The sequence below is a fragment of the Vulpes vulpes genome, chromosome 2 (assembly GCF_048418805.1).
Source record: "Vulpes vulpes isolate BD-2025 chromosome 2, VulVul3, whole genome shotgun sequence".
NCBI classification, from domain to species: Eukaryota; Metazoa; Chordata; class Mammalia; order Carnivora; family Canidae; genus Vulpes; species Vulpes vulpes.
The window spans coordinates 62,413,358-62,441,104 of NC_132781.1; the positions used below are offsets into that span (position 1 = coordinate 62,413,358).

The 27,747-nt window shown below is 34.4% G+C and overlaps 1 protein-coding gene across 9 annotated transcripts in view; it reads left to right on the plus strand.

Moving 5' to 3' along the window:
- Positions 1 to 27,747, plus strand: part of ANKRD17 (ankyrin repeat domain 17) — a 155,420-nt gene that overhangs the window by 80,646 nt on the left and 47,027 nt on the right. For 3 of the 9 annotated variants that reach the window (XM_072748797.1, XM_072748795.1, XM_025985100.2), the window contains exons 3-16: positions 3,462 to 3,618; positions 6,794 to 6,941; positions 7,217 to 7,364; positions 8,524 to 8,757; positions 11,137 to 11,231; positions 13,322 to 13,559; positions 15,060 to 15,251; positions 15,637 to 15,746; positions 17,527 to 17,614; positions 19,344 to 19,471; positions 19,714 to 19,857; positions 20,273 to 20,375; positions 21,850 to 22,602; positions 26,843 to 26,991. In XM_072748797.1, the coding sequence (XP_072604898.1) occupies positions 3,462 to 3,618; positions 6,794 to 6,941; positions 7,217 to 7,364; positions 8,524 to 8,757; positions 11,137 to 11,231; positions 13,322 to 13,559; positions 15,060 to 15,251; positions 15,637 to 15,746; positions 17,527 to 17,614; positions 19,344 to 19,471; positions 19,714 to 19,857; positions 20,273 to 20,375; positions 21,850 to 22,602; positions 26,843 to 26,991 (2,687 nt within the window). The remainder of the gene's footprint in view (positions 1 to 3,461; positions 3,619 to 6,793; positions 6,942 to 7,216; positions 7,365 to 8,523; positions 8,758 to 11,136; positions 11,232 to 13,321; positions 13,560 to 15,059; positions 15,252 to 15,636; positions 15,747 to 17,526; positions 17,615 to 19,343; positions 19,472 to 19,713; positions 19,858 to 20,272; positions 20,376 to 21,849; positions 22,603 to 26,842; positions 26,992 to 27,747) is intronic. The other 6 variants (XM_072748796.1, XM_025985102.2, XM_072748799.1 and 3 more) reach the window with 3 other exon arrangements.

Genomic DNA, 27,747 nt, shown 5'->3' on the forward strand with positions numbered 1-27,747 from the left:
ACCCTGTTTCTCTTTGATATCTGTATTTCTGTTTGTTCTGCTAAGTCAGTTGCATCTCTTCTTTACTTTGTCTTTATAAATAGGAATTAAGTTGAGTAAGTTCTAAGGGGAAAAAAAGGAGAAAATAATTATCTTAAAATAAAAAATCTAAGTAATCTTTTAATGTACTTTTTTCTTCTATTGTTTACATAGCCTATAATGTCTTATTAGGACATTTTTGGTCACAAGTTATATGGTTCTGTTGTTCAGTTGATTAAATGTTAGAATTGGGAAAGAATAATCTGATCATCACATATCTTTTCTGTTTTTGATCTTCATTGACTAATACCTAATAACTGGATAAGATTAATAAAAAAGATCATCATAATCCATAGTGGCTATAATAAATTAATTTTCAATCACTATTTATTCATTTGAAGGATTACCATGTATGTCTTAGATTACTTCCTCATTATCTTTACTTATGAAGCTAGGAGAAGTTCATAAAAATTTAATACGGAATATTTTGTTTTCCATGTTTTTTTTTTTTAATTTTATTCACTTATTCATGAAAGATGCAGAGAGAGAGAGAGAGAGGCAGAGACATAAGCAAAGAGAGAAGCAGGTTCCATGCAGGGAACCAATGTGGGATTCGATCCCAGATCCCAGGACTCCAGAATCACGCCCTGGACCAAAGGCAGGCACTCAGCTGCTGAGCCACTCAGGTGTCCCACCATGTTCTTTCTTTTTAAGACAGTGATTACTTTCTCCTAATCCAGATATATCTTCTTACCTACTTCTCTTGCTATCACTGACAAATAGTTGTTATAGAGTCCATCTGAATTGGCTAAAAAATTGGAGCTTTTTCTCTCATGTGAAAATGCATCTGTGACCCTGGTTTTCATAGTGTTAGGATACTTAACTAACTACAGATATCTAATTGAATAAAGACTAATACTGCAGATTCAGAGTGTGGTTGGTTTTTAATATTAGTGATACAAATTATATGGTAAGATCAGTTTTATCAGACCGAGGCTGTCTTTATTCTTTCCACATCTTGACTGTAACAGGTACGAAGTTTGACCTCTCTTAATATTTGTTATATCTGAAATCATAAAGGCTTTGTGCCAGATTTATTTTTTGGTTCCATAAGATGTAGTATTTGATATCTTATATTTTTCAGAAAGGAAGCAAACAAGTATAAATTTTTATATACTCTAAACACAAACTTATGATGTTAGTAAGCCCTTCCACTCTGAAAAGAAATCTGCACAGATATGTTTACTATTACCATTTGAGTGGTTTTTTTGGATCGATGTCTTAGTTGAGTAGTTTGTTTTAAAACCTGTTACAGGGGATCCCTGGGTGGCGCAGCGGTTTGGCGCCTGCCTTTGGCCCAGGGCGCGATCCTGGAGAACTGGGATCGAATCCCACGTTGGGCTCCCGGTGGAGGGAGCCACCACGGCTCCCTTTTTTTTTTTTTTTTTTTTAACCAATCCATTTTTTAATTTTTAAATCCTTGACATTACAGAACTAAACTGAAATTTATTAACATTCCACTCTTAACATTTCTTATCGACAAACAGAAATAAAATCCATGAGCCAAAAACCCAAAACAAAACTAAAAACAGGGAAAAGCTTATAAAACTAAATATGGATCCCAGCGTTAACAGCTGAACAGAGAAATGTGATTTTTTTTCTTTTTTAAATTCTTAGCAGATGATAAAGTCGTGTAGAAACTGAAACACTTACAAATTATTTAAAACCTGGAATCACTGACCAGAAATTACACAGTTGGATCATGGGAAAACAGCAGAAAGGGGGTGGGGGGGGCGGGGGGGGGGCGGGCGGGGTGGCGGCGGTGGTGGTTTGTAAGCGAACCTGCACCGTTCTAGCTGCACCCCATGCCCTTCTCGGAGGAGAGCCTGGCATTGATTAGATACTGGCCAGCATGGAGCCTGCTTCTCCCTCTGCCTGTGTCTCTGCCTCTCTCTCTCTCTCTCTGTGTGACTATCATAATTAAAAAAAATAAAAATAAAAATAAAAACCTGTTACAGTGCCTCTTAAACTTGAATGTGCATTTGCATCGCTTGGGGATCTTTTTTAAAATGCAGGTTTTAGATCAGAAATTCTTGGGGTGCAAAATTCTGCAGTTCTTTTTTTTTTAAAGATTTTATTTATTTTCAAGAGAGGGAGAGTGCACATGTGCTCACGAGCAGAGGGGGAGGGAGAGGGTGGAAGGAGGAATCTCAAGCAGATTCCACTCCAAGAGCAGATCCCACCTAGGCCACAACGTGGGGGCCGGATGTGGGGCTTCAGGACTCAATCTTATGACCCTGAGATCATGACCTGAGCCAAAACCAAGAGTCGGATGCTAAACCGACTGAGCTACCCAGGTGCCCCCAAGATTCTGCAGTTCTAACAAGCTCCCAAATGATAGCAGTGTTTCTTGTCCATGTACCACATGTTGAGTAGCAGGGATGTCTAATATGCATTATAACATTAGTTATTTTTGTTCAAGTTGGAGCAAAGGTTTTTAATTCTGGCTGTATATTAGAATCTTCTTAGTGCTTTACAAATATGTAGGTGCCTAGGCCTCACCTCCTACTTCATGATTTATATCCTTAGATGTAGGAGAGCTTAATGTCTATATTTTTGAAAAGCTCCACTGATGGGCAGCACCATTGAATTAGACTAATAAAAGTTAGAGATAAGTTTGCTTTGTAGTGAAACCCAGAAAAGCAGCAAGTTAATTTCATGCAGATGGTTATTAACCAGTTCTGCTTTTGAATTTTTATTCTTTTGCTGCTCTGAATGTTTTTAGATATGACTTTGAGTACATGTAGTGAGTTGTAGATATAATTTAAAATAAATAGGTACTCATATATTATCTTTAATTTGGCCTGTAATGTCTTATTAGGCTACTTTTGGTCACAAGTGGTAGCAGGCCACCTAAACAGTCTTAAACAAAAGTGAGCATCTACCAAAAGTATGAGGATTGTTCTGGCTTCTGGAACTACTGGTCTCAAGGAGTCAAAAATAACTTTTATCAGAACTGTCTTCTTTCTGTTTCTCTGCTTTCTTTTATATTGACTTATTTTGGGTAGTCTCTCTCTCTTTGTGATCATGAAAGTGGCCAAATAGTTCATGACTCACATCTTAGCATTTCAGTAACTTTTGAACATAGAGCTTCCTCCAAACATATGGTAAACGTCTGAGGGAACTCCTTATTGTCCCAGCATAGGGCAAAGACCCATTTCTGGCACCAGTCATGGGTTCAAGCACTATAGACCAGATGGGAGGAATAAGGTTATTAGAGATTTGGAGAACAGTGATTTCCTAAAAGATCTTAGACATACAATATATATGTGAAGTATAACATTTAAAGATTGTTTGTTAATGTATAGAGAGTTAAGTAACTTGACTTTTACTTTGTTTCTCCTTTTGGGTATATCCATATTGGTGTGAAAATCACATAATAGGAATAGGCAAATTATCTACGGCTGATGGTAAAGCCTTTGCAGATCCTGAAGTGCTTCGGAGGTTGACATCATCTGTTAGTTGTGCGTTGGATGAAGCTGCTGCTGCACTTACCCGTATGAGAGCTGAGAGCACAGCAAATGCAGGGCAGTCGGACAAGTAAGTACGTTTTCTCTCTGATCAATATAAAAACATTTTCTTAAAAATGGCTAACGTTCACTGAGCCTTTATTTTGTGCTTGGCATGGAACTAACTCTTTATATTTGACATCTTATTTTTATTCACAAAGAGCCTTAAGGCAAACTGTTTCAGTTTTACTTTCCTTTTATTCTGAAAAGCTCAATAGAAGCAAATAACCTAATCAAGAGCAAATAGCTGACTAGTGGCAGACCTTGGGACAGTGGTGACTGCAAGGCTGACTTCTTAATATGTTATAAAAGACCTTTCGCCTACTTTGATTTTGTTTTCTTTTAATATTTTGGTGACAAAGAAATAATGCTTTCTAATTAGTCATGCCATTTTCTAGTTCATTGCATAGCTCTAACCATTTTAAAGAGCAAGGTTTTTATTTTTTTGTTTTATAGTGTTCAAAAAATATCATAGATCTAGTTCCCATAATTTGAATATAAGTGAGTCCGAGGGGCTTTGTGTGTGTGTGTGTGTGTGTGTGTGTGTGTGTGTATGCCCTACAATTCCTTTTATATAGTACTTCACAGTTAGTAAGGGTTTGGTGAATATTTTGCAACTTTGGTTTTTTAAGTTTTTCTGATGATCTTACACAATAAAAATCATACCATCCCATGTAAAAAACCAATTGTGAATAGTATATGAAAAATGGATATAAATAAGCTCCAAGAAAACAAATGGAAAAGAATTATTAATATACTTTTTTTGCTTCCTCAGAGGCTTGTTTTCCTCTAAAATGATAGTATTTTATTTATCAGTTGCCTTTAAATAGTTGAGAAAATGGGAGTATTCTGTTATGTATGGTTTAGAAAATAAATACAGCATTTAAGGAAGGATTGTCTCTTGTAAAATAGTGTTTATATGTGATATCTTTAAAGGGCATGAAAGAGGTTGTATAATATGAATAAGAATATGAATTTGCGGTGTTCATCTTTAGTGGTCCAGATTTTTGTGTTTTTTTAAATTTACTATTCTTCTCATGGATTGACTTTCCTTAAGTTAACTTCATGTTGTATTTCTTCATGGTCAGTTTTACTACCATATGGTATTACTGATACTCTCTTAAATGTGGTACTTGCCGAGACTGGCAAAAAAGAAAGTTAAAAACATCTTGAAGAGTATATTAAAACTAGTTCAAGCAGGAAATAAAATCGAAAAATAAAAAGTCCACAGATTCTTTGGCATTGAATATACTAGAAGAACAGTAGAGCATGTTTGTGACAATCATTTATTCAGCAAAACTTGAGAAAGATAGGGGAGTACAGTGATGTTATGTGCTAGATTTTATATTAGTTAAATGTGGTGCCATGTGCTAGATCTAATGTACCCTTTGCTCGGACATTCAGAGTTTTAACTATTGCTACAGTAGTTCCTGTAAGCTTATTTTAAAGCTAGCATACACATAAAGAAATTGAATGCAAGCCTAAATGGGATAGTAGAGGAGGGGTATGTGTGTGCCTCAGGAAGAGAAAAAGAGCCCACTTGAATGAGAGAAAAAGTATGTTCTTACAGAGGAAATGTCTTGTGGGAAAGATTTGTCTTACATTTGTTTAGTGGTAATAGAGAGCACTGGGTGTAGGGACTGTCAGTGTCCTGTAAAATGGGAAATTAAGAGACAAGCTAAGTGCTATTCAAGACTTTGACTTTGCGAAGAGGGTAATCCCATTAACCAGTAAGTAAACTATATAGCATGGCACACAATGATAAGAACTATGAGGGAAAATTGAATGGGGAAGTGCCAGGGCAGTTTTTGGGGTTAGAGATCAGTGTACTTTTAAGAGAGTAGTCAGGGAAATCCTTACTTAAAAGGTCGCTTTTTAGCAAAGTCCTGAAATTGGTAAGGGTGTGAGCTGTGTCTGACAGGCTATTTTGGCAGAGGGACAGCAAATAATGTATCTTGGAGTTGGAGCTTTTTATGAAAAGCAGGAAAGCCAGTTAATGTGACAAGAATAAGCCTGAGAATAATAGATGATGAAACCAGAGAGGTAAAAGTAGCAGTGTGGTACCCTACCACTGGAAAGATCTCATAAGTACTTTGGCTTTTAGTGTGAGTGAAGTTAGAGGGCAAATGGAGGATTCTGAACAAAGCAGTGACATGATCTGCTTTCCTTTAAGCGGTATCTCTCTGGCTGCCTTGTTGAAAAGAGTCTGAAGGAAAACAAAGGTAACAGTAGGAAGACTGTTAAGGAGACCTTGCCATAATCTGGGCTAAACGTGATGTTCTTGAATCTGGATGGTAGTAATAATAGAGGTATAGAAAAGAAGTTACCCTTGGATACCATTAGTATCAGAAATGACAGGATCTTCAAGAGGATGCTATAAAAATTAATGCATATTTGAAATAAAGAGAATATTAATTAATAGCATTGGATTTGGTGTTTTTCTTAGGATGGATTTTATCCAGAAGTAGAGAAAATCTTTAGAAATGTCCATAGTTGGAATTATTTTGGGAGGTTTATAGGGCAGTCCCTTTACTCTCAGTCTAATTTTCTGTTGTCCCACTTTTTCCACCCTCCTTTTGCTTGAATTTCACCTTTGCCTTGCTGGGTATTTTTCAGACTTCACCAAAATATGATGATGTACAAGTAAATTCTTCAAAAAAAGAATCTCCTTATCAGTTATTCATACTTTAATCAAAAATACATACTTACAGCTTTCCTGTCTGATTTCCCTTTGATTGAAGAACTCAGGTAGACCTTAATTAGTAGAAGTTTTACCCGTTAATTAAATACATTTTTATTGTCTTTTATATAAATGTTCTCCTGGCCAAACAAAAAGAAGTACAATTATTACCTGTATTTTGTTCATGTGATTTTCTATAAATTTTATGTTTTAGAATTTTGGTGTTTTCCCAGTGATAATAAATTGGACTTTATCCTTTGTTTGCATAGCTGTAAACATCTTATTGATAATTCTAATTCACTGACTTTTATACATAGATTTTAAAGTGAATTCAATTCAGTGAACCTGAATGATTTTCAGTTTTTTCTTTTTTAATTTTTTTTTTCAGTTTTGTTTTCATTATGGATCATACTGCAATAATCATTTTTGTTCAGCACTATTGTTCAGAATTACCTCAAAAGCCGATACTTTTGTGTAATTTTTCATATTCTTATATCATAATATTATACTGTTTCTTCCACAATAGCCGCAGTTTGGCAGAAGCCTGTTCAGAAGGAGATGTAAATGCTGTGCGAAAGTTACTCATTGAAGGGCGAAGTGTAAATGAGCACACTGAGGAAGGGGAGAGCCTCCTTTGTTTAGCTTGTTCTGCTGGATACTATGAGCTTGCACAGGTTTGTATTATCAAAATAATCACATTGGTTCTGGTGTTTTTGTTTTTTAATCTGGCATACTTGTTAGGGAAATTCTAAACATAATCATTAAGACTCATTTCAAAGAAAACAAAAACAAAAAAAAAGACTCATTTCAACAAATAGTTTTACTAGATACACTTTGTGGTTGTTGGCTCTTTTACTATAAATGACTAGGTAGGTATTAACATAAATATGTTCCATATATTATATATTATATCATTTTCTAATATCATTTAAACTTTTTCTTTCATAAGGTTTTGTTGGCAATGCATGCAAATGTGGAAGATAGGGGAATCAAAGGTGACATTACACCTTTAATGGCTGCTGCTAATGGAGGACATGTCAAAATTGTGAAGTTGCTGCTAGCTCATAAAGCTGATGTCAATGCACAGTCTTCAACAGGTTATGCATGTTTCTTTTTCAGTTTTGTTAAGTATGAACACCCTTCAGTAATAATTATTTCACATGGAAATCATTAGTAAAGCTCCTGCAGTTCTCTAATTATAAAATGCTGCATGTTTTCATAAGGCTATGTATTAGGATTAAAGTATAGATGATATTTTGAATAAAATTTCTCATCTTTGGTGTATAAGGGCGATCACTTGGCCTTTTAAAGTTACTTTAGATTAAATTAAATGCTGGCGCAGTTAGAAGGACTACCCTCTTGGAAATGGGCTACAGTTCTCCAACCCAGATTTCCTGTTAATCAGGGGAGAAGGGAAGGGAAGATAGGGACAACAGGAAGGCTACGGGAACAAAGGGAGGTCTGTCATTGTCTACGGATACTAAATTGTGGCCTATAGAAAAGAAAGTATTATGAAAACATTGTGTCCCACAAGGGACATGACTTAAGTTTAAACTCATTTCATTTTTTTTCAAACTTGGGCAAAGATGGATTTACATCAAAGTTCTAAAATTATATAAAATATATTTTGTTCATCTTCCTCATGTAAGATTTTCAAATTTGTAAACTATTTTAAATAATTTTTAGAATCTTACAGGTTCTGGTTTGAAAGGGTTTTAGAAATCCTTATTTTACCCAAAATGTTAATCTTTTTTTTTCTTGTAACATGGGAGATTTCTATTATCCAAGAAGGAACGTTTTTAAAATTACTTTAGCTTTGATCAGTTAGCTGGTGTTTTAAGTTCTGGTGAAAACAAATATGTATGATTAAAAGGAACAGTATGAGATGTATCTGTATATGATGAATAACTATAATCACAAAAAAATAAAGCATGTGAAACTTATCTCTGATTAAAGTTAGAATGAACATAACTTTTTTCTCCTATAAAAAGTTAAAGTTTCAGAATTGCTCAGTTATTTTATATTTCTGCAATCATGGTAAGTGTATCTGTTTTCCACATGTATTTGACCCTGATATTAAGTGGAAAGAACTGGGAGTTGATTTCGGTAAGATAAAAAGGCAATGGGAAAGGAATTCTATATATTATCTAAATTAAGATTTTAGTCTTCCATTTCTGTTTTTTTTTTTTTTGATGCTAAATTAAGCTCTTATTTTGGTATTTTATATTAATATCTTTTTTTTTTTAATTAAAATAGGCAATACAGCACTTACGTATGCTTGTGCTGGAGGCTATGTAGATGTTGTAAAGGTGCTCTTGGAATCCGGTGCTAGTATTGAGGACCATAATGAAAATGGTCATACTCCTCTAATGGAAGCTGGAAGTGCTGGACATGTGGAAGTAGCCAGATTGCTGCTAGAAAATGGGGCTGGCATTAATACGCATTCCAATGAATTTAAAGAGAGTGCCCTTACATTAGCTTGTTACAAAGGTACAGTATAAAACATTTAAAAAAAAAAAAAAGTTTTCTTAAATAAAACTGTATTTAGAATTGGCAAAAAAACAAAAAAAAGTTTTTAAACGCATGATATGACTGTTATTTTATATAATATAGTTTTAAAATTAAAAAGTAAATTAAGAGGTGGTAATAGAATATAGTATAATTAAAGAAAAATGTTTAAACTGTTTTGGAGTTTAATATGTAAACTTTTAAAATATAGACAGTTAATTTTAATTATGCACTATACTTTTTAGTGGTTTTTGTGTCAGAATCTTTTGCGTAGTTCACACAAAAGAATACTGTTGACTCCATGAGTATTCATTCAGTCTGTAAGTTTAAAAGAAAATACGATAAAAATAGGGTGATCTATTAACAAGAAGCTGCTTAAGCTATTTCTCATAACACTAAGAAGGAGAAAAATTGAAGAGACAGGAGGAGATTTGAGAAATGAAAAGTGTGAGAGGAGTCTGAATTCTAAAGAACAATTTTAGACTATCATCAACACATTTAATAAAGTTAGAAGGAAGAGCTGGTTGAAATAGAGAAAAACACCTACCTATACATATTTTAACTGTACAAGAGGGGTATGTGATATTTTAAATGATGTCAATCGCCCTGAAAATACTGGTAATACAGAAAAATGCCCTCCTTTGAGAGGGCAAGACAGTTGTCCGGAAAGTTGCAGTCTTCGGCTAGTTAATGCTCTAGATCCTAGATTCTAAAAAGATAGCTACAGAACCACATACTTCTCAAATTCCACCTTTTTGACAGATCAGTGGCTATAATTTTAAAAGGCAAACTTTGCGTAGCCATTCAGTTCAGTGTTTCATACCATCTGCAGCTGTGTCCTCTTTGTATCATAAAATAAGTGATAAATCCTTGACCTTGAGGCATCAAGAAAAAGCTCTTAGAAGACAGGGTAGAAAATTTAAGGGAGCATTCACTTTCAGTGGCTGAATCAATTCCCCCACCAATTTTGTGAGGGAATACCTCCTTAAATTATATACCTAGGACTTTAATTGCCACACCCTAGTTGTGGACCTGGTTTTGTTTTGTTTTATTTCATTCTATCTCAGAGTGACCAAGGTTTGTGAGGTCTTCTGGAGTAATTTCCTTTAAAAAGTGGCTAAAATCATTCTTAGATACGTAAATGACTAAAATTTAAGTTAAATGTGAGAATATGCTCTATCTAAAGTGCTTTCCATTGTCTGGTGTTAAGGGAGTCTCAGATTAAGGATGGTTAGGAAACACAGCTGAGGTCCCTTACTTCCCCCGGTACTGTTTGGTAATTAGTAGAGGCTTATCTTCATTGAGAGGAGAGGAATTAAAGCCTTGGGACAGCCTCTCCAGGGCAGGCTGATTGATTGGGTGGCTCTCTCTTTTCACAAATACTTTTGAACCCGGAACTGGCTGTATTTTACTACTAAGTCCCAGCTGGCCAGAAGAGCTTTGAGATGGGGCTACATATAACTACTCTTCCCTCTCTCCTTTGCTTGTAGCCCCACCCTGCTTTCCAAGGGGCGTCTGAGGTTGGGGCTTGCAGGCTTTAATTAGAAGCTGGATATAGAACTGAGCTGGTGGAGAACATTTCTACTACTTACAAGAATCCATGGACCCTCTCCCTTTCCTCTATTTCGGGTGAGGTCTTCTAGGACAAAGATTGACAAGAAGGAGATGGGGAAGGAATAGAACTCAGGCTGAAGCTGAACATTGATGTGGATCTTTGGGAAGGGAGAATGACAGAGAAGAAAGGGAGGGAGGTAGGTAGTTAGTGAAACAAGATATGGCAAGATGTATAGTTACTCACTGAAGTTAGTTTTAATTGTTTTTGATTCTATCACTCACTCCTTCCCCTTAGTCTTAATTGATTGAGAATTGACTGCAACTCCCTCCAAATAAAGTTAGAAAAAATTTAGTCCTTTTTCTGCTGTTTCTTGCCTAGTGTCTGAAATCCTTTTTAAAAAATACCTTGTTTTTTTAACCACTCATAAGGCGTCTTTATTTGAACTAAAGCATATGGTTTATTTGAAACTACATAAGTCGTGAAAGCTAATTTGTCCTGTAGCATAAATAAATACAGCATGCCCTGGCTCTTAAAAGGTTGTAGAGGCGATATTCTGGGTTTTGGTTTTTAATGACATCTTTGCTCACCTGCAGCAACAATTATAGTATCGGCAACAGAGTAAGAAGTAGAACAAGTATCACTTGTATGATTTATGTGTGACAGTTGAGGGTAGTTTGCAGCTGACTTTAGTATTATGCTTATAAATGTATTACTATAAGTTAAATATAACTTTTCAAAGTATTGCAAATTTTTCTTATATTTTTTGTAATAATAAACTATTTTAACCTTATGCATTTTTGGTTTAGGACACCTAGAGATGGTGCGATTTCTTTTGGAAGCAGGTGCAGATCAAGAGCATAAAACAGATGAAATGCACACTGCTCTAATGGAGGCTTGCATGGTAAGACTGGTGAAATACATACATGAAGTTGATCTATATATTTCATAGAGACAGGGCTAGTGTATGATGAGCACCTTTTCCTTGAGTTCAGAGATTTGTTTGTTACAGATTTATTGTAGAGCAGAGCCTCAAGTATCTGAATTATCACTTGTGTTCAGAGCCAGTTGTACACATAATTCCTTCTATTAAAGGTGCTTTCTGGAGGCTTACAGTACTACTTTTATTTTCTTAGTTTCCTATAACTATGCTGGTATTACATAGTTGACACAAAATACAACTATTTAAGAGTTGATCAAGGATATTGAGAAGATATAATCCACAAAATATGTGCATAATACTAAGCAGAGCACGTTCATCAAACTGATAATTTAACTTAATGAAAAATTTGAAATTAAAGTATTATTTGTGTAACATTTCCCCCCTATATATGGTATTTCTGAGCCCTTAAATCCTTTTTTAAGAATCTTCTTTTTTAGCATTTGTACTTAGGAACAGGTAATAATAGTATTCTTAAACTTTTGTATCTTAGTCTGTGATCTGTGGCACAGAAATGGATCAGAATAACATTATTGGCAGATTTATGAGGAAAACATGCAGAAGATAGAAAAAGGCCCCAAATGAATTTAAGTGGTTTTTTTTATTATTATTAAAGATTTTATTTATTCAGGAGAGACACACAGAGAGAGGCAGAGACACAGGCACAGGAAGAAGCAGGCTCCATGCAGGGAACCTGATGTTGGACTCGATCCTGGGACTTCAGGATCACGCCCTGGGCCGAAGGCAGGCGCTAAACTGCTGAGCCACCTAGGGATCCCGAATTTAAGTTTTTTATCTCAACTTCCCATCAGAGGATTTTTGAAAGGATGTTAAATTTTAATAATTTTTAGAAATATCAGATAGTTAATTTAGACTTGAATTATCTTTGTTTTCTTTATTGCCAGCCAGTATTTGTTTTAGTGAATTATCCTTTGAAGAAATGAGTTTTCTTTCAAAGTCCCAAGTTCTCATCTGTTAAAATTAGGGTAATATCTTTCTCTCAGGTTATTGTGAGTATGAAATACTATAATGTGTTAAAAATACATCCAAAATATCCCCATGGTTAAGGAACTTAAAATATTGCTTGTGATCCCCACTAGAGAAGTATTCAGATTAAGAAATTAAAATGGAGCATTCTGCAGACCTAATCAGCATATACTGTTAGTGTTACAAGTAGATAAAAGATATTGGTAGTAGCCAGACATTTTGAAGCTTGATAAGAGATTGGGATTTTAAGCTGGACTTTAAAGGAAGTCTAGGGAGAAAGAAAATTCTGAACTGCAGGAACACAAAGTAACCATTGTAATGGGGCATTAAAATTGTGCAATATGGCAAGAACAGAGGCAAAAAAAAATGGGTGTTTCATGTTCAAAAGAAGATGAAATGTCTACGAGGTAATATATAGAAGGAAAAATTATATCAAAGGCAAAAAAGGAAAGAGAGCCTTGGAGTTGCATATAGTTAGGAAAGCTGTAGGGAAAGGGAGACCAGCAAAGGAGGCAGAAAGATAGTCAGAGAGACTTCCTTTTCTTTTAATTTTCACTGGCATTTGAAAACATTGAACAAAAAAAGGAAGTACCATGTAAATATTGTGTTCCCTTTCCCCTAACACATCATCTACAATTCTCTTGCTTTCTCCAAAAAGTATATTGCATTCTTCTTTTTCTACCTAGTGAAAATGAAAAGTTTGCTTCTCCTTAAGGTTTCTATAAAAATCCTACTTTCCCTTTATAACCTTTATTCATGTAGCATTTAAGTATATACCATGTGGTGCTGGTGTTATTTCCTAGTAGTCTTTTTATCCCCAGTGGTTAATAAGCCTCTTGCTTGAAGGAAGGTATTATTTTTCTACATGTTTCATAGCCTCAATCTCTATTTCCTAGTCTATGCCACAGAAATTCTTAATACTGGCTTTCTCAACTGTTAAGTGTAGATTTATTTGAATGGAGATCAGTAAATAAATCTTCATTGTATAGTAATTGATAAGTGTTCATATTTTTAACAATTTTTTTAAATGGTACTGATTTAATTTTTTTAAATTGCATTGTAATTAGGATGGCCATGTTGAAGTAGCTAGGTTACTTCTTGACAGTGGTGCCCAAGTGAACATGCCTGCTGATTCATTTGAGTCACCATTGACTTTGGCTGCATGTGGTGGGCATGTGGAACTTGCAGCTTTACTCATTGAAAGAGGAGCTAGCCTAGAAGAGGTCAATGATGAAGGTTATACACCACTGATGGAAGCAGCCCGTGAAGGACATGAAGAAATGGTGGCATTACTTCTAGGCCAAGGTAACCATACCAGTGAAAACAGGAAAGCATAATGTTTGAAATGTAAGATTACAATATTCTAAAATTGGGTTTTTGTGTTTCATCTTTCAAGTAGATTTGTAACAAGGTGTTGTCGCAGAAATGAATGAGAAAGTATTTGCTTTGAAAATAATTTCCTAAACTGTGCTGAACAAAATCAAATAGACCTTTAATAGAGTTTTCAGGCATGGTATACTTTGTGCATAAAAACAGAACTAAGGGTGAGGTGGGGTTGTAGATAATGTAGGACATATATGAGATTCAACATTTCTCAAAGTTGAGAGAATTCCTTTTGGGACCAAACACTTATTAATAAATAATATATCTAGTGTTTCATGAAACACAGTGTGGGGAGTCCTATCATAAGGACAAACTTGATAAGAATGTAAGAATGCGTTTATAAGAAACTGTCAAGGAGTCAGGACACAGTGGACTTTATGTTTAGGAAAAGTGAAACAGTTACTTTACAATATTAAGATACCTTTAGTTTAGAAGTAGTTTCCTGTCTCTATATTTGTAGCCAGATTTTATCTCTTTTAGTAGTAAAGTTTTTGTTTGGACAAATTTAAGACGAGTGGCACATTTTTTAAAACCTTATTGGATAGAACTTTAAAGGCTGGATTGTTTTTCTTTTTTTAAGATTTAATTTATTAGAGAATGCACAGCGGGGTGGGGGGGCACAGCAGGCAGAGGTAGAGGGAGATGCAGTCTCCCTGCTGAGCAAGAGGCCTCATATGGGGCTCTCTGTCCAAGGACCCTGGGATCATTACTTGAGCCAAAGGCAGACCTTTAACCATCTGAGGCACCCAGTCGCCCCAAAAGCTGGGGTTTTATAGCACATTTCTTATGTTTGAATCCTAGCTCCACGGCTTGCCAATTTTGTAACTTTAGGCAAGTTCCTAATCTTCTGTGCCTGAATTTTGTCGTCTGTAGGGTTGTTGTGAACATATACCTATAAATATATATACATATATATTTATATAAAGTTTTTTGAACACTCTCTTCTTTATATGTGGTGATGGTGGTAGTAGTGATAATGATAATGTTGTGGTCCTGGGCAAATTAATGAACCTCAATTTCCTTAGCATTAAAATAGATGATGTAAAATGCTTTCAAATATTACCTGGCAAATAGTAATGGTGTATTAAATGTGAGCTATCATCATCATCATCATCATTTTTGAATCTTTATAACAAGGGAATGTAGTTTATTTTTCTAAGTCCTTTTATCACCTGGCTTGTACTTTCTGGCTGAATAAATCTTATGTGCAGCTGTGTGCATCAAATATTGACTTGTGGGTATATTTTTAATCATTTTCATTTGTAATCACCTTTCAGAGTTGGGGAGAAGCACTTTTTTGTTTAGTAAAATAGTAAAACTCATTTTCATTTTTGAAGTATAGTTATTAGGAAACCATCATGTTTTGCTTATCTCTGGAATAAATTAATGACTTTCTTAAAATAATTAGAATTTTTATTCTAGGAGCAAATATCAATGCACAGACAGAAGAAACTCAAGAAACTGCCTTGACTCTGGCATGTTGTGGAGGCTTTCTGGAAGTGGCAGACTTTCTAATAAAGGCAGGAGCTGATATTGAACTCGGGTGTTCTACCCCTTTAATGGAAGCTGCTCAAGAGGGTCATTTGGAGTTAGTTAAATACTTATTAGCTGCAGGTAGGCATTTTTGCTTTGGGAGGAGTTTTTTACATGAATTATTCAGGTGCAAAAGTTATAATGTAAATAACTTTCTTCAGATATGCTCAATGTATATTTTAAAATGTGGTAAAAAATATAGTAAACTTGTGTGTATTCTGCATAAATCACATTATTTCTGTTTAAAGTATCTCTGGCTTTAATTTCAAGCAGTAATTATTTTTTTCTTTTTTCTTTTTTTTTTTTTTTTTTTTGCTTTTAAAGATGCTGATAATATTCTCTACTTCTAGAAAAGGATAGGGTGTTTAATTTGAGGAGATATGGCTTATGTGGAAGAAATTTCCATTTCTATCATTTATATCTTCTGGGTTTTGCATTAAGTCTCTATTGTTTACTACTACTGCAGGAGCTAATGTTCATGCAACAACAGCAACAGGGGATACAGCACTAACGTATGCCTGTGAAAATGGTCATACTGATGTAGCAGATGTCCTGCTTCAGGCAGGAGCAGATCTGGTAAGCTATGTCACTTTTTAGATCCTAATACTTAAAACCAAGATAAGAAATTAAAGTTTTCAATGGAGATGAGAGACAAAAGGTATTTATTCTGATTTGCATTGGCCTTTTTTGCCATTTTTTTCTTTCATTAGTGTCCTTTATTATTCTTGTTGGCAGGGTTATCCAGTCTGTTACCCTTTGTGTCCGATAACAAAAGAGGAAATTTTATGTTAATATATTAGTGCAAATTAATTTTTCTTAGGTATTTAGCTATTTTTAGAAGATAAGTATTTAATAAGTAGTCTTTTCCATCAAATAAGTTATAATTTAGTAAAAAGGATGAAATACTGAGGTAGATGTCATAGGAAAAGTACAGACAGTAAAAAAGCTCAGAAGAGGTTAAGAGGTCATCTGAGATATTATATTTTGGGCTGGATAAGGTTTAAAAAGGTAAATATGACAATGTTGTGACAAAAGAGATATTCCAGTTGGAAGAAGTAGTGTGAATATAGCCTGAGAGGTAGGGAAGCAAAAGCAAATGTATGTGGATAAAATGCACTTCCAGCGTGTGAGGGAGTAGCACTAAGACATGAGGACGTAGTTAAAACTTAAGTAACCATATGGTCTTGAGGCTGAGATTAACAAGCAAATGTGTATTCCTGTAGAGGTTCTAGTTTATGACAAAAATTCACATGCAAGCCTAAACAGACTACTCCATTAACTAGTTTGGTAAATTTTATTTCACTTCTCTTTCCTCATTTATGGAAGGAAATGGTGGAATTGGATTACTTTTGTGATCTCTTTCAGTTAGTGTGCTAGTACAACACTTGAAGTACTTACGACACTTGTTATGTTCTGATTAGTTGTGGGCATATTTCTTCCATATTAGATTTTGAACTTGTTTGGCTTAAGAACTGTATTTCCAGTGTTTACCACAGTAGCTGTGAAATATATAGCAACATAATAATCTTCCTTAATTAATTGCAATTCAAACAACTTAGTGTGTGGCATAAGAGAACAATCAAAAATTACTCATCAGATGTGAATGTTAAAATATATATGCATTATATATATATTATACATATATTATGTATAATGGCATATATATAATGCTTTATGAAATGTATTTTTTCTCATACCTTTATATTCTAAAATCTGAAAATTTCTCCAATAGTGTTCTCAAATATGAGCAATCACAAGAATGCAATAGATTATCCTTTTGAGACCAAGAACTCTCTAGTAATATCTTATAATTGATGGTTTCCTAGATACTAAATCACTAGCTTTGATGTTTTCAAATAAGGTAATATGGACTTAATGGGAAGTCTATAAAGAAAGGGAATGATGAAAAAAAAAAAGAAAGGGAATGATGTACTTGCAGAAATACATACAGGTAGGATACAAACTTACAAAAGGAAAATAACTTGGAGTGGACAAGAATAATGCTAATAATGCTGATTGGAGAAGGCTGTGCTAGAGGGCCATTCACTGTTCAAATTCCATAGGCCTTTTGGTAGAGAGAGAAGTAAAAAATACCCAGATGAATTTAGATGAGGGTATCACAATCATATGAATATAACTTCAGTTCTTAAATTATATCTATAGAACATGTTTCTAATTTGAGATATTTTTAAATTTAAAACGTATTCCTTAATTTGTTTCAAAGCATAATTTTTAATTTATTTAGATTTAAAGCCTGATATTTAATATACAATTATTTTCCTTTTGATTTTGATTTTGAACAGAGCAACTGTTCACTAGCAATTAAATATCAATTAAGTCTGTGCTTTTTTAATAGGAACATGAATCTGAGGGTGGAAGGACTCCTTTAATGAAAGCTGCAAGAGCTGGTCATGTTTGTACTGTTCAGTTCTTAATTAGTAAAGGTAGGTTTGTGTAAAGCAGTAGCTTTTTCTCCAAAGCTGTCTATTCTCTGCCCTCAGGTATTTAGAGGTTGAGAGGTAAAGGATGTTTTGAGGGTAATGCTGGAAGAAGGATGCTACTGAAATTTTGTAAATGGGTGGTTGATAAACATCCTGCAATGCAATGAATATTTCTGAACTATGAAGAATTGTCATATTGAATACCACCCTTGTTGTGAAAAATTTTTTAAAAGAAAAATTTCTCTATGTAAAAACTTTAAGAGTTTAGATTACTTAAAGTCTGTTCTGTTTATGTAATGATAGATCTTGAAACCTGAATTCTTAGGTTTCTGCCACTAAGTTACTTAAGGGCAAGTCATTTTTCTACATTACATTTCCTTGGGCCTAACTTTCTTTCTTTGTGAAATATAGAGAAATAATCATAAATATGGCACAAAAAATATTTAAAATTGAAATGTGACCAAAATGCATGGAGGATTTTCATCTATGGTCTGTAATTCTACTTTGAATATCAAAAACCATTTTAAATGACAAGTAACATCTTAATACTTCTTTTACATTATTTGTTAGGTGTTCACTACATAAGTTCAAGTTGAAACAGTTTTAATGCAGATTTCATCATATTCTTAAGTATAGAATATGAAAGATTTTCCTTTTGATTCAGCATTTATTTATTTGTTTTAAAGATTTTATTTATTCATGAGAGACACGCAGAGAGAGAGAGAGAGAGAGAGGCAGGGACACAGGCAGGGGGAGAAGCAGGCTCCATGAAGGGAGCCTGATGTGGGACTCCATCCCAGGTCTCCAGTATCACACCCTGGGCTGAAGGCGGCGCTAAACCGCTGAGCCACCCAGGCTGCCCTGATTCAGCGTTTAAAAGAAAGACTTAAAGGCCTTGTACAATTAAAAAAGCAATATATATTCCTTCCTTCTTAGCATGAATACTAAAGACATCTCAAGTTTGTATTTGTTTATAGGAAAAGGAAATCAAAAACAACTTACTGGTCAAATTATTTTAAACAAATTGAACACTTCTGATGTATATACCAGTTTATACCATAGTATTCTCAAGAATGGAATTATTTGTATAATTACTGTCCTTTCTCTTCTCTGATAAATTTCAGTGAATCTGATTCCATCTTCATCCTGCTATTTTATTTCCATTTCCCACATTGTCTAGCACAATGGCTTAAGTCGGAGATGAATTCACATAGAGGGTGCAGTGCACCTGTTTTCATTCTCAGATATTTTCCCAGTGAAAGAAGTCCATAGTACTATTATTTTCTATTCTTCGTTAATTCTCTGCATAGTTAGCTCATTGAGGGCAGTGTGCTTTATCCTTACTGGCTTTTAGTCAATTTTTCTTGTTACGTTTTACGGAGGAATTTACCATGTAGATAAAATTTTCTGCTTTACTTTTTAGAACTGATTACATTAGGAATAATATATACATTTAGCCTTATCTTCTGTCAGTGCATACTGAAATATTTATGGATGAAATTATGTCATGTTTGCCTGGGATTTGCTTTAGAGTAATTCAGGATGGAAGAGGAGAATTGATAAGGGTTTGTGTGAAATGAGATTGGCTGTGTGTTTATAATCATTGAAGCTGGGTAAGGGGTAGGTGGATCTTCATTATACTATTGTCTGTACTCTTTATGATTTTGAAATTTACCATAATTTAAGAAACAGCTGTCTACTAACATGATTTGCTATGTCTTGTCTGTTTTAGGAGCGAATGTGAACAGAACCACAGCTAATAATGACCATACTGTACTGTCCCTGGCTTGTGCAGGGGGTCATCTGGCAGTGGTGGAACTACTTTTGGCTCATGGGGCAGATCCTACTCATCGTTTAAAAGTATGTGATTCAAATGTTTCGGGTAGCATTATGTACATTACAGTGTTTTTCACTATTGAACATTACAAGATAACATCTACCAGTTCCATTTATACTGGCAGTTTAAGTATATTCAATTTTTTTTTGTTTTGTTTTATTAGAGGAAAGTGTTCTTTACTAAACCTAGGATTTTATGTATTTTCTGGTTCTATAAATTAGCTTATTTAAAACAATTTTTTTCTCCTTCCATACCCACTCTTTAGGATGGCTCGACTATGTTAATAGAAGCAGCGAAAGGTGGCCATACAAGTGTTGTTTGCTATCTTTTGGACTACCCTAATAACTTGCTTTCAGCCCCTCCACCAGATGTCACTCAGTTAACCCCCCCATCTCATGATTTAAATAGGGTAAGATTCAAAACTAAAACTTTTTATATCTTCCTTAGATAACTCTTTGGCTCATAGTTTCAGTGTAAACTAGATTTGACTATTTTTTGTTATAATATGTAGGGTTCTTTATAAGTATGTAGTTGAAATGGTTAATGATATAATCTGGTATAATATTCAGATTGTACATTGGTTTGATTTTGATTTGCTTTCTTACTGTGGCCAGAATAATCATTTGAATTCAAAATCCACTTAAAAAAATGTTATGGAAAATAATTTGGTACCAACATATTTTAAGTAAGTATGTCAATATCTGAGATTAATACCATGTTACAAATATTTTGGAGAGTGTTTGTAACTTAATTCTTAATTTAAAGGCTATTATTTTATGAAGTGTGTAGGAAAGCAGAAGTATAATCAATTTCCTTTGTCTTAGGCTCCTCGTGTACCAGTTCAAGCACTGCCCATGGTTGTCCCACCTCAGGAGCCTGACAAACCACCTGCCAATGTTGCCACTACTCTTCCCATTAGGAATAAAGGTCAGTTATACTTCTGAAGACTGTTTTTTACATGTTATCTGGGTAAAAATGATAAGCTTACAAAGAAAAACCTAGCCATTTATAATTATTTTTCCACAAAAAGTGAATTTTACTAATTGACATAGTTAAAAAGATTTTTTTCCTAATGAATAAGGCATGTTATTGGGAGAGAAGATAGTTAATAGCACAAATTGATGCTAGAATTATCAGTAGTAGCAGGAGAAATTCAGATGCTCATCTTTGATGCAGTTCTGATTATCCATGATTTCCTCTCATAACTGGTCATTTCTATTCATGTTAAAATATTAGGCCTGGGTATAGTTGGGTGACATTTTTGTAAATTACTTAAATTTCTATAGTGATACAAGGCTTAAGATTGACAATTTAGATCAAAATTAAAATATATTTTAGAATAACTGGTTTAATAGAGATTTTATATCTGGGCTGCCTTTTCTCAACCAATAATTGAAAGTTACTTCAGATATGCTTGTTTGTTTCTCTAGAATTCTGAGGTCCATATTTGACTTGTGGATGTTACACCATGCATGTTCTTAAGTTATGTCCCAAAACATTATAGCTACCAGTTTGAATCAATTTTTCTTTTTAAAAGTTTGACCTGAAGAACCAATGCAGTTTTAATTTTTTGGTTTTTGGCTACCTATATTATTTTACCAACAAGATACTAAGTATTTCCACCAGTTCTTTACAGTCACTACTACCAATCTAGAGCCTTGGCACCTTTTTGAGTTGGTATAGCAAACAACTGATTGCTATACCTGTAGCCAGATCTGTTTATTCACCTGGCTGTCAGAAGATACAGTGGATGGCGTAGTCCAGCATCTTTTCTTCCAGGGAAACTGAATCCCAATTCTCTACCGGCCAGGTAGCTGTGTGAATATGTGAATTTATATCTTGCCTTAATCAGTCTTGAAGATGGTAGGCCCCCAGCAAAGACAAATTTTAGTTGGATTTAAATTTCCTGGTACTTCTCAGTGGTTTGGGTACTCTCTGTGTGTATGTGTGTGTGTCTAAAAGGCATAGGCTATCAAATGTGGAAAAACCTTGACTTAGAGGTCTAAGTTTTCCCTGCATCTTAATAATCTAGCATTATTTTTCTGTTCTTATAAGTTTTTACATCTTTATGACCAGATGAAGTGTCTACACATAGTCTTAGATTTTACTTTAATTGCACCACTTAGATATCACAGACCTGCATCCCTCTATTGTCTAATTTTAGCCATGTGATATTTTTAAAATTAATTTCCCAAAGATAACTCTATGCACATAAAATACATACATCCTATATTTATGATAAAGAAGGTGGATTTGTTTTTAAACTCCTTAACAGTGCATTTTCACCTTCTGTGGATATAATAACTTGGTGCATAACTGTTGGCACTAAACCTCCCAACAGTAACTCTGTAATGAGGATGCCATTCATGTGCACTTCTGAGGGGGTTTCTTTTTCACACAGCTGCTTCTAAACAAAAGTCCAGCAGCCATTTGCCAGCAAACAGCCAGGATGTACAGGGTTACATCACCAATCAGTCTCCAGAGAGCATTGTAGAAGAGGCTCAGGGAAAGTTAACAGAACTGGAACAGAGGATAAAAGAAGCCATAGAAAAGAATGCACAGCTGCAGTCCTTGGAACTGGCTCACGCTGACCAACTTACCAAGGAGAAGATCGAGGAGCTGAACAAAACAAGGGAGGAACAAATTCAGAAGAAACAAAAGATTTTGGAGGAACTACAGAAAGTAGAACGAGAGTTACAACTGAAAACTCAGCAGCAGCTAAAAAAGCAGTATCTAGAGGTTAAAGCTCAAAGAATTCAACTTCAGCAGCAGCAGCAACAATCTTGCCAACATCTGGGACTACTAACTCCAGTTGGGGTTGGAGAACAGCTTTCCGAGGGAGACTATGCACGGTTACAGCAAGTGGATCCCGTTTTGCTTAAAGATGAACCCCAGCAGACTGCTGCTCAGATGGGTTTTGCACCAATCCAGCCTCTGGCCATGCCTCAAGCTTTGCCTCTGGCGGCAGGTCCCTTGCCTCCAGGGTCCATCGCAAATCTTACAGAACTTCAAGGAGTGATAGTTGGACAGCCAGTACTGGGCCAAGCACAGTTGGCAGGGCTGGGGCAAGGAATTCTGACAGAAACACAACAAGGGTTAATGGTAGCCAGCCCTGCTCAGACCCTCAATGACACGCTGGATGACATCATGGCAGGTGGGTTTATATTGTTATGAGCAGGTATCAAATATGATTTGCTTAAGGCGAGTAAGAGTGTGCCAGAATTTTTGCCGTTACCCAACTTGAGAACTATTTTTGGACTCTTGACCCATGTATATCCTTAGAAATATTAGTTCAATCTCAGAAGTTCTCAGACGGATACAGGTCGAATTAAAGATTAGCTCATGCAATACAAGTGACTGAAACTTTTTGGCTTAGCTGTGTAGGCTGGGAATCTAGGTTTTTTTCAGTAGTGGGGTTGATGTTTGAGTTTTTTTTGTTTTTATTTTTTCTCTTTAAGTTAAGAATACTAAGATTGAATTTTGGCTTTTGTGCTTCTGTATTCACACCAATAAACTGGGAAATTGATAGAAGTTGAAGTGCAAAACAAATAGGACACATCAGGAAGTTTATTTGTGAACAGAAATACTTTATATCCTAATGGATCAGACTTCAAACCTGATGGATATTTAAAAAAAAAAAACAAAACAAAACTTAAACACCTTTACAACAATAATAAAGTACCAAACCAAACAGGGTTTGATTATACTGTATGTCAGTGGTTTTATCCCCTGTGAATGTTAATGTATAGTTCTCTTTCTAATTGTATTATGGGAAGGTGTGGTCCCCTGACAGTATCATAAATGATATATCTTTAAATGTGTAGCCAAAGAAATTTTATTCCTTAATAATAATTAGTTTCATTGGCAAGAGGAAATATTTTAGAAGGTTGTTTTAATGATTCTAACTTTTGGTATGTGCTTTTCATGAGTTCTGTAACAGTGGTAGAATGAGGTTTTATAGGATTATAAACCATAAGAATGTCATACTAAGAAGGATAATTTTCTTCATTTAAGAAAAAGATAAAGAAAATTTGAAAAGGAAGGAAAAGGGGAAAACAAAGTAAGTCATTGATATTTGGTAGTTTTTATCTGCTCTCTTCCCCTTTTTTTAATTCTTTGATCTATACCTAAAAGATGATTGAGTTTTTTTACTTTTGAAACTGTTGTGGCAATGTTACATATTATGATGAAATTATATCTGTAACTTGTCTTTCATCTTTTAAAAGAATAAAGGAAAATTTATAGTGTTGAGTGATATTTAGCTAACATTCAGAAACTAAGACACCAGCTTAATGAGACAGAAGTTTATTAACAAATTGCTTTTAAGTTTTCCTGGTTGTCTTTTAATATCACCCAAGCAGTATTATGTGGATTGAACTAATCTTAGAGGGTACAGTAACTACCTCAGAAAAAGTCCTAGTAATCATTAATAAGAACTGTAAGGATTCTTATAGTGATAAATATAAAACTTTTCTATAGATTTGAGAATTACTATTAACCACCGTTAGCTGGATAAAATAATTGGGAATACAATTAAAGAAACATTAGTATCTTATGAAAATTGGAGTACAGTAGCCAAAAGTCCCAAATTTGCTCTTAATTATATGTCCATTAATCTAGGTCATAATGATAGTCTTTCTGTTATGTCAGTTGAACTACCAAAGAATGTGTAGTTAAGTGTTATTTATCCAGTTAAATGAAGAATGGACATTCCTACCAATGAATAGTTAAAAACTTTTGATACGCTATTAGAATTTACATGATGTTCTTGGGCATACTTATCAACATTGTACGTTGTACAGCTGTACAGTTTTTATGCTGATCAGAATTATTGGAGATTTGTGAAATAGGTTTTCTGTTGATTGGTTTACCAAACAAAAACACTTAAATTCTGCCTCTATGTTACAGGTGTTTTCATATACAAAAATTTCAAAAGCACTTAACCTTTTAGGAAATATAGCAAATACTTCTCATTATAAAAATACTTCACCACTTTATTATGCCCATTTATATGGAGAAAGGAGAGATGACCAGAAGGAAGAACAGGATTAAAAACATCCAACCACTTACCCACAGTCCATCCCTGTCATCATGCATGTGCACATGCATAAATACATATACTCCTGCACTCACTTTCACTTTTCTTTAAACAGCTTCTGTGGTACTACTTGTTCTTTAGGTCGACTAATGATCATTTCCATTTCTTTCTTTGGGCTTCTTGATATTTTACACCTTTTTTTAGGCTCAGTCTTCTTTCTCCACTTCAGCATAACCTGTTCTTTATTTTTCAGCTCCCATTTATTAGACTGCTCTTGTAAGGTTCAGTCTCTTTTTCTCTAGTAGTTGGCTGACCCACATCTTCTATCTTCTCTGTTCTCTGTACTTGCCATAGCAAAATCAGTTCCCTGTTTAACCAGTCTTAACACCTTGCCCTTGCTGCGCCTTCTTTCCTTACCTGTTGTTAAAACTTTTCTAGAGCATCTGGTTCTCCTTCTCTAAAATCTAGTCTAAAATGAAGTACCACATGGAAAGATCTGTACCAGAGTTCCTTCAGGTCCCTGCATATTGACAAGTTGTTACTTTCACTATAGGGAATGGATAAGTGACAGGTAGTTATTTCATTCTAATAAACCAATTTTATAAGTATCCCAAAGGAAATGAAAGGAGGGAATTGGTTTTTCTATATCTCCTTTTAGATGAGAATAAGAACAATTTGACCAAATATAGGAAAACTAATTTTAGTATGTTCCTTAAAATAATTTATTCCAATTAAAATGTAAATAATATAGTCATTTAACAATAAAACTTAGACTTTTTGTTTAATATCATGAAATAAAAATCAGTTCTTTGGACAGCTTGGTGTTCATTCTGTTTAAGCTAATTTTTGTATTTAGCATTTTCATATGTGAAAATCCAATCAGAGGAGATTTTGCAATCGATTTTAAGAGCCATAGATTTTATATGGTTTTGAAATTTATATCTAAACTATGTACGTACATTTAAATTATCTTGATTTTTTTCTCAACATATAAACTTTATCTATATGAAATAACAATATCAAGGTCATTAATGATCAATTTAATATATTAGTGCATGCCCTTTTCTATTAATCTGGATCCCTGCCAATTCAAACAGTGTTTTGTTTTGTTTTGTTTTGTTTCCTTCTTTGTTTTTTCTTTAGCTTTTAAGTGGACTTAAAATGTATAATTATAGAATGTGTGTTGCTATAATGTATATAGTGTATGTTTGTGCTTGAACTAAGGATCTCATGTAAAATAGATTTCTTAATTGACAGTCATGTTTATAATTGTTACAATAAGGTCAATTTCAGTTTTACTCTTGACAGGATCATAACTTCTTTTGCCTGGTTTCAGATCCAGTTGTGAATCATGATTGTTTTCTGTCTGATGTAGTTGATAAGTATGTTGGTAACACACATCCATGCTACGTTGACCATTCAAAGATTAAAGCCCACACTTCAGTGCTATAGCATTTTTTATAGGGGGAGAAAAAGAATTGATGTTCACATATCAACTCCAGAAGTGAATCCGTGAGGGAATAAAATACCCTCAGTTGCCACCACCTTTGGAGTTCTCCCACCTCAAGTACTGACCTAATTAGCCCCTTCTTAATTTGGAGATTTTGGTTAAAATAATATCAAAGCAAAAATATGCTTAGAACTAAGAATAATCTATATTTGAAGGTTGATTGTGTGCATACATTTATTTCTACCATAATCTTGTCTTCAAAAGTCAGTGTGATTGCTGGATTGATTGGTGGGCATTTTAACCCCCTCAGAGTAATTCTGCGTATGAGAAACTATATTTCTGTGTGAGGATCAAATTTTTATATTTTACTATGCATGGCTGAGAGCTAACCATTCAGAATATTATCATCCCCCTGTCTGCAGTTAAAGGGTAGGGAGTGTTTTAATGATTCAGGAGTGACGCTCACCCCAAACAGTGAAATTACTTTGATTAGAATATAATGTATGAAAGTGGCAGGTTAAAACTCAACACTTTCTCGCTCTGAACTTTGGCTGTTTTTTTTGGCTATTTTACCTTTTATTCCATTTTAATTCATAAGAATATTTTTGTTTTCAGGGATATTTTGAATTGAAGTTTTATGATTATGTACTGTTAGAAGAGAATTTGTTTTTCAGATGGATTATTATTTAGAAAATGGGTTATTCTCAATATACTTTCTGTTTTTAGACTTGTCCAAAGTCAGAAATAAAATAACCAGAAAAATGAGTTATTAGTGCTATGACAGTCTACAGGACAGTCTATAGGACATTTTGTTTTAAGAAGTCTTTAAATATTTTCTAATAATTATTTCTTACTGTTACCTAACAGTGTTCCATCCTTATTAAGTGCAGTTATTTTGTTCAACAGCAGTCAGTGGAAGAGCATCCGCAATGTCAAACACTCCTACCCACAGTATCGCTGCTTCCATTTCCCAACCTCAGACTCCAACTCCAAGTCCTATCATCTCTCCTTCAGCCATGCTTCCTATCTACCCTGCCATTGATATTGATGCACAGGTAAGCTCCAAGTTCTGGAGGGATGGTTTTAACTAAAATTATATCATCAGTAAAAATATTAGTCAGTGATTTAAATCATCTTAGACTGCTTTATTTCTCAGTGATCTGAGTGACAGTTATGAATATATTAGAATCCACATTTTAAAAAGTAAAATGCCAAATACAGATTATTAACTGATAATTATGTGGTGATCTGGTTTCCAAGGTCATCAAGTAACTTTTTTTTAACTTTAGAAGAGGATGTAAAAAGAAATACTTTATTTAAGATCAGTTTATATTTTCTTCTAATATTGAGTTAGAAGATATGCTTCTAATTCATAATGGATTACACATAAAAGATTCTTCCACTTATGTATCATATATACTCAATTTTATTTATATTGTCTTGGAAAGTTTTGATCTTGCTGACTCTGTGTGTCTGTATCTGTAGCACTAAGTCAAAACAAAACAAAAAACACAATTTAAAAAAAGTTTACCATGTAACTCAGGGCAGAGTAAAGTTGGAGAGGTGAGGATAGCTTATGTTTTGTCCTGAAGAAATGCTAAAGAGGCTTAGTTTGGAAGACTACTGAACAAGGTAAAGGGTGTAGACTGAGATATGTTTGCAGTTTAGTTTTGTATTTTGGGGGGGTGGAATTTGAGCATAGATGAGGGTGGCAGTTTTTATTTTGTTAACCATCAGTTCTTTATAAACCTGAATTTCAGGGGGAGAGAGAGAGAGAGAGAGAGAGAATGTGTGTGTGTGTGTGTGTGTGT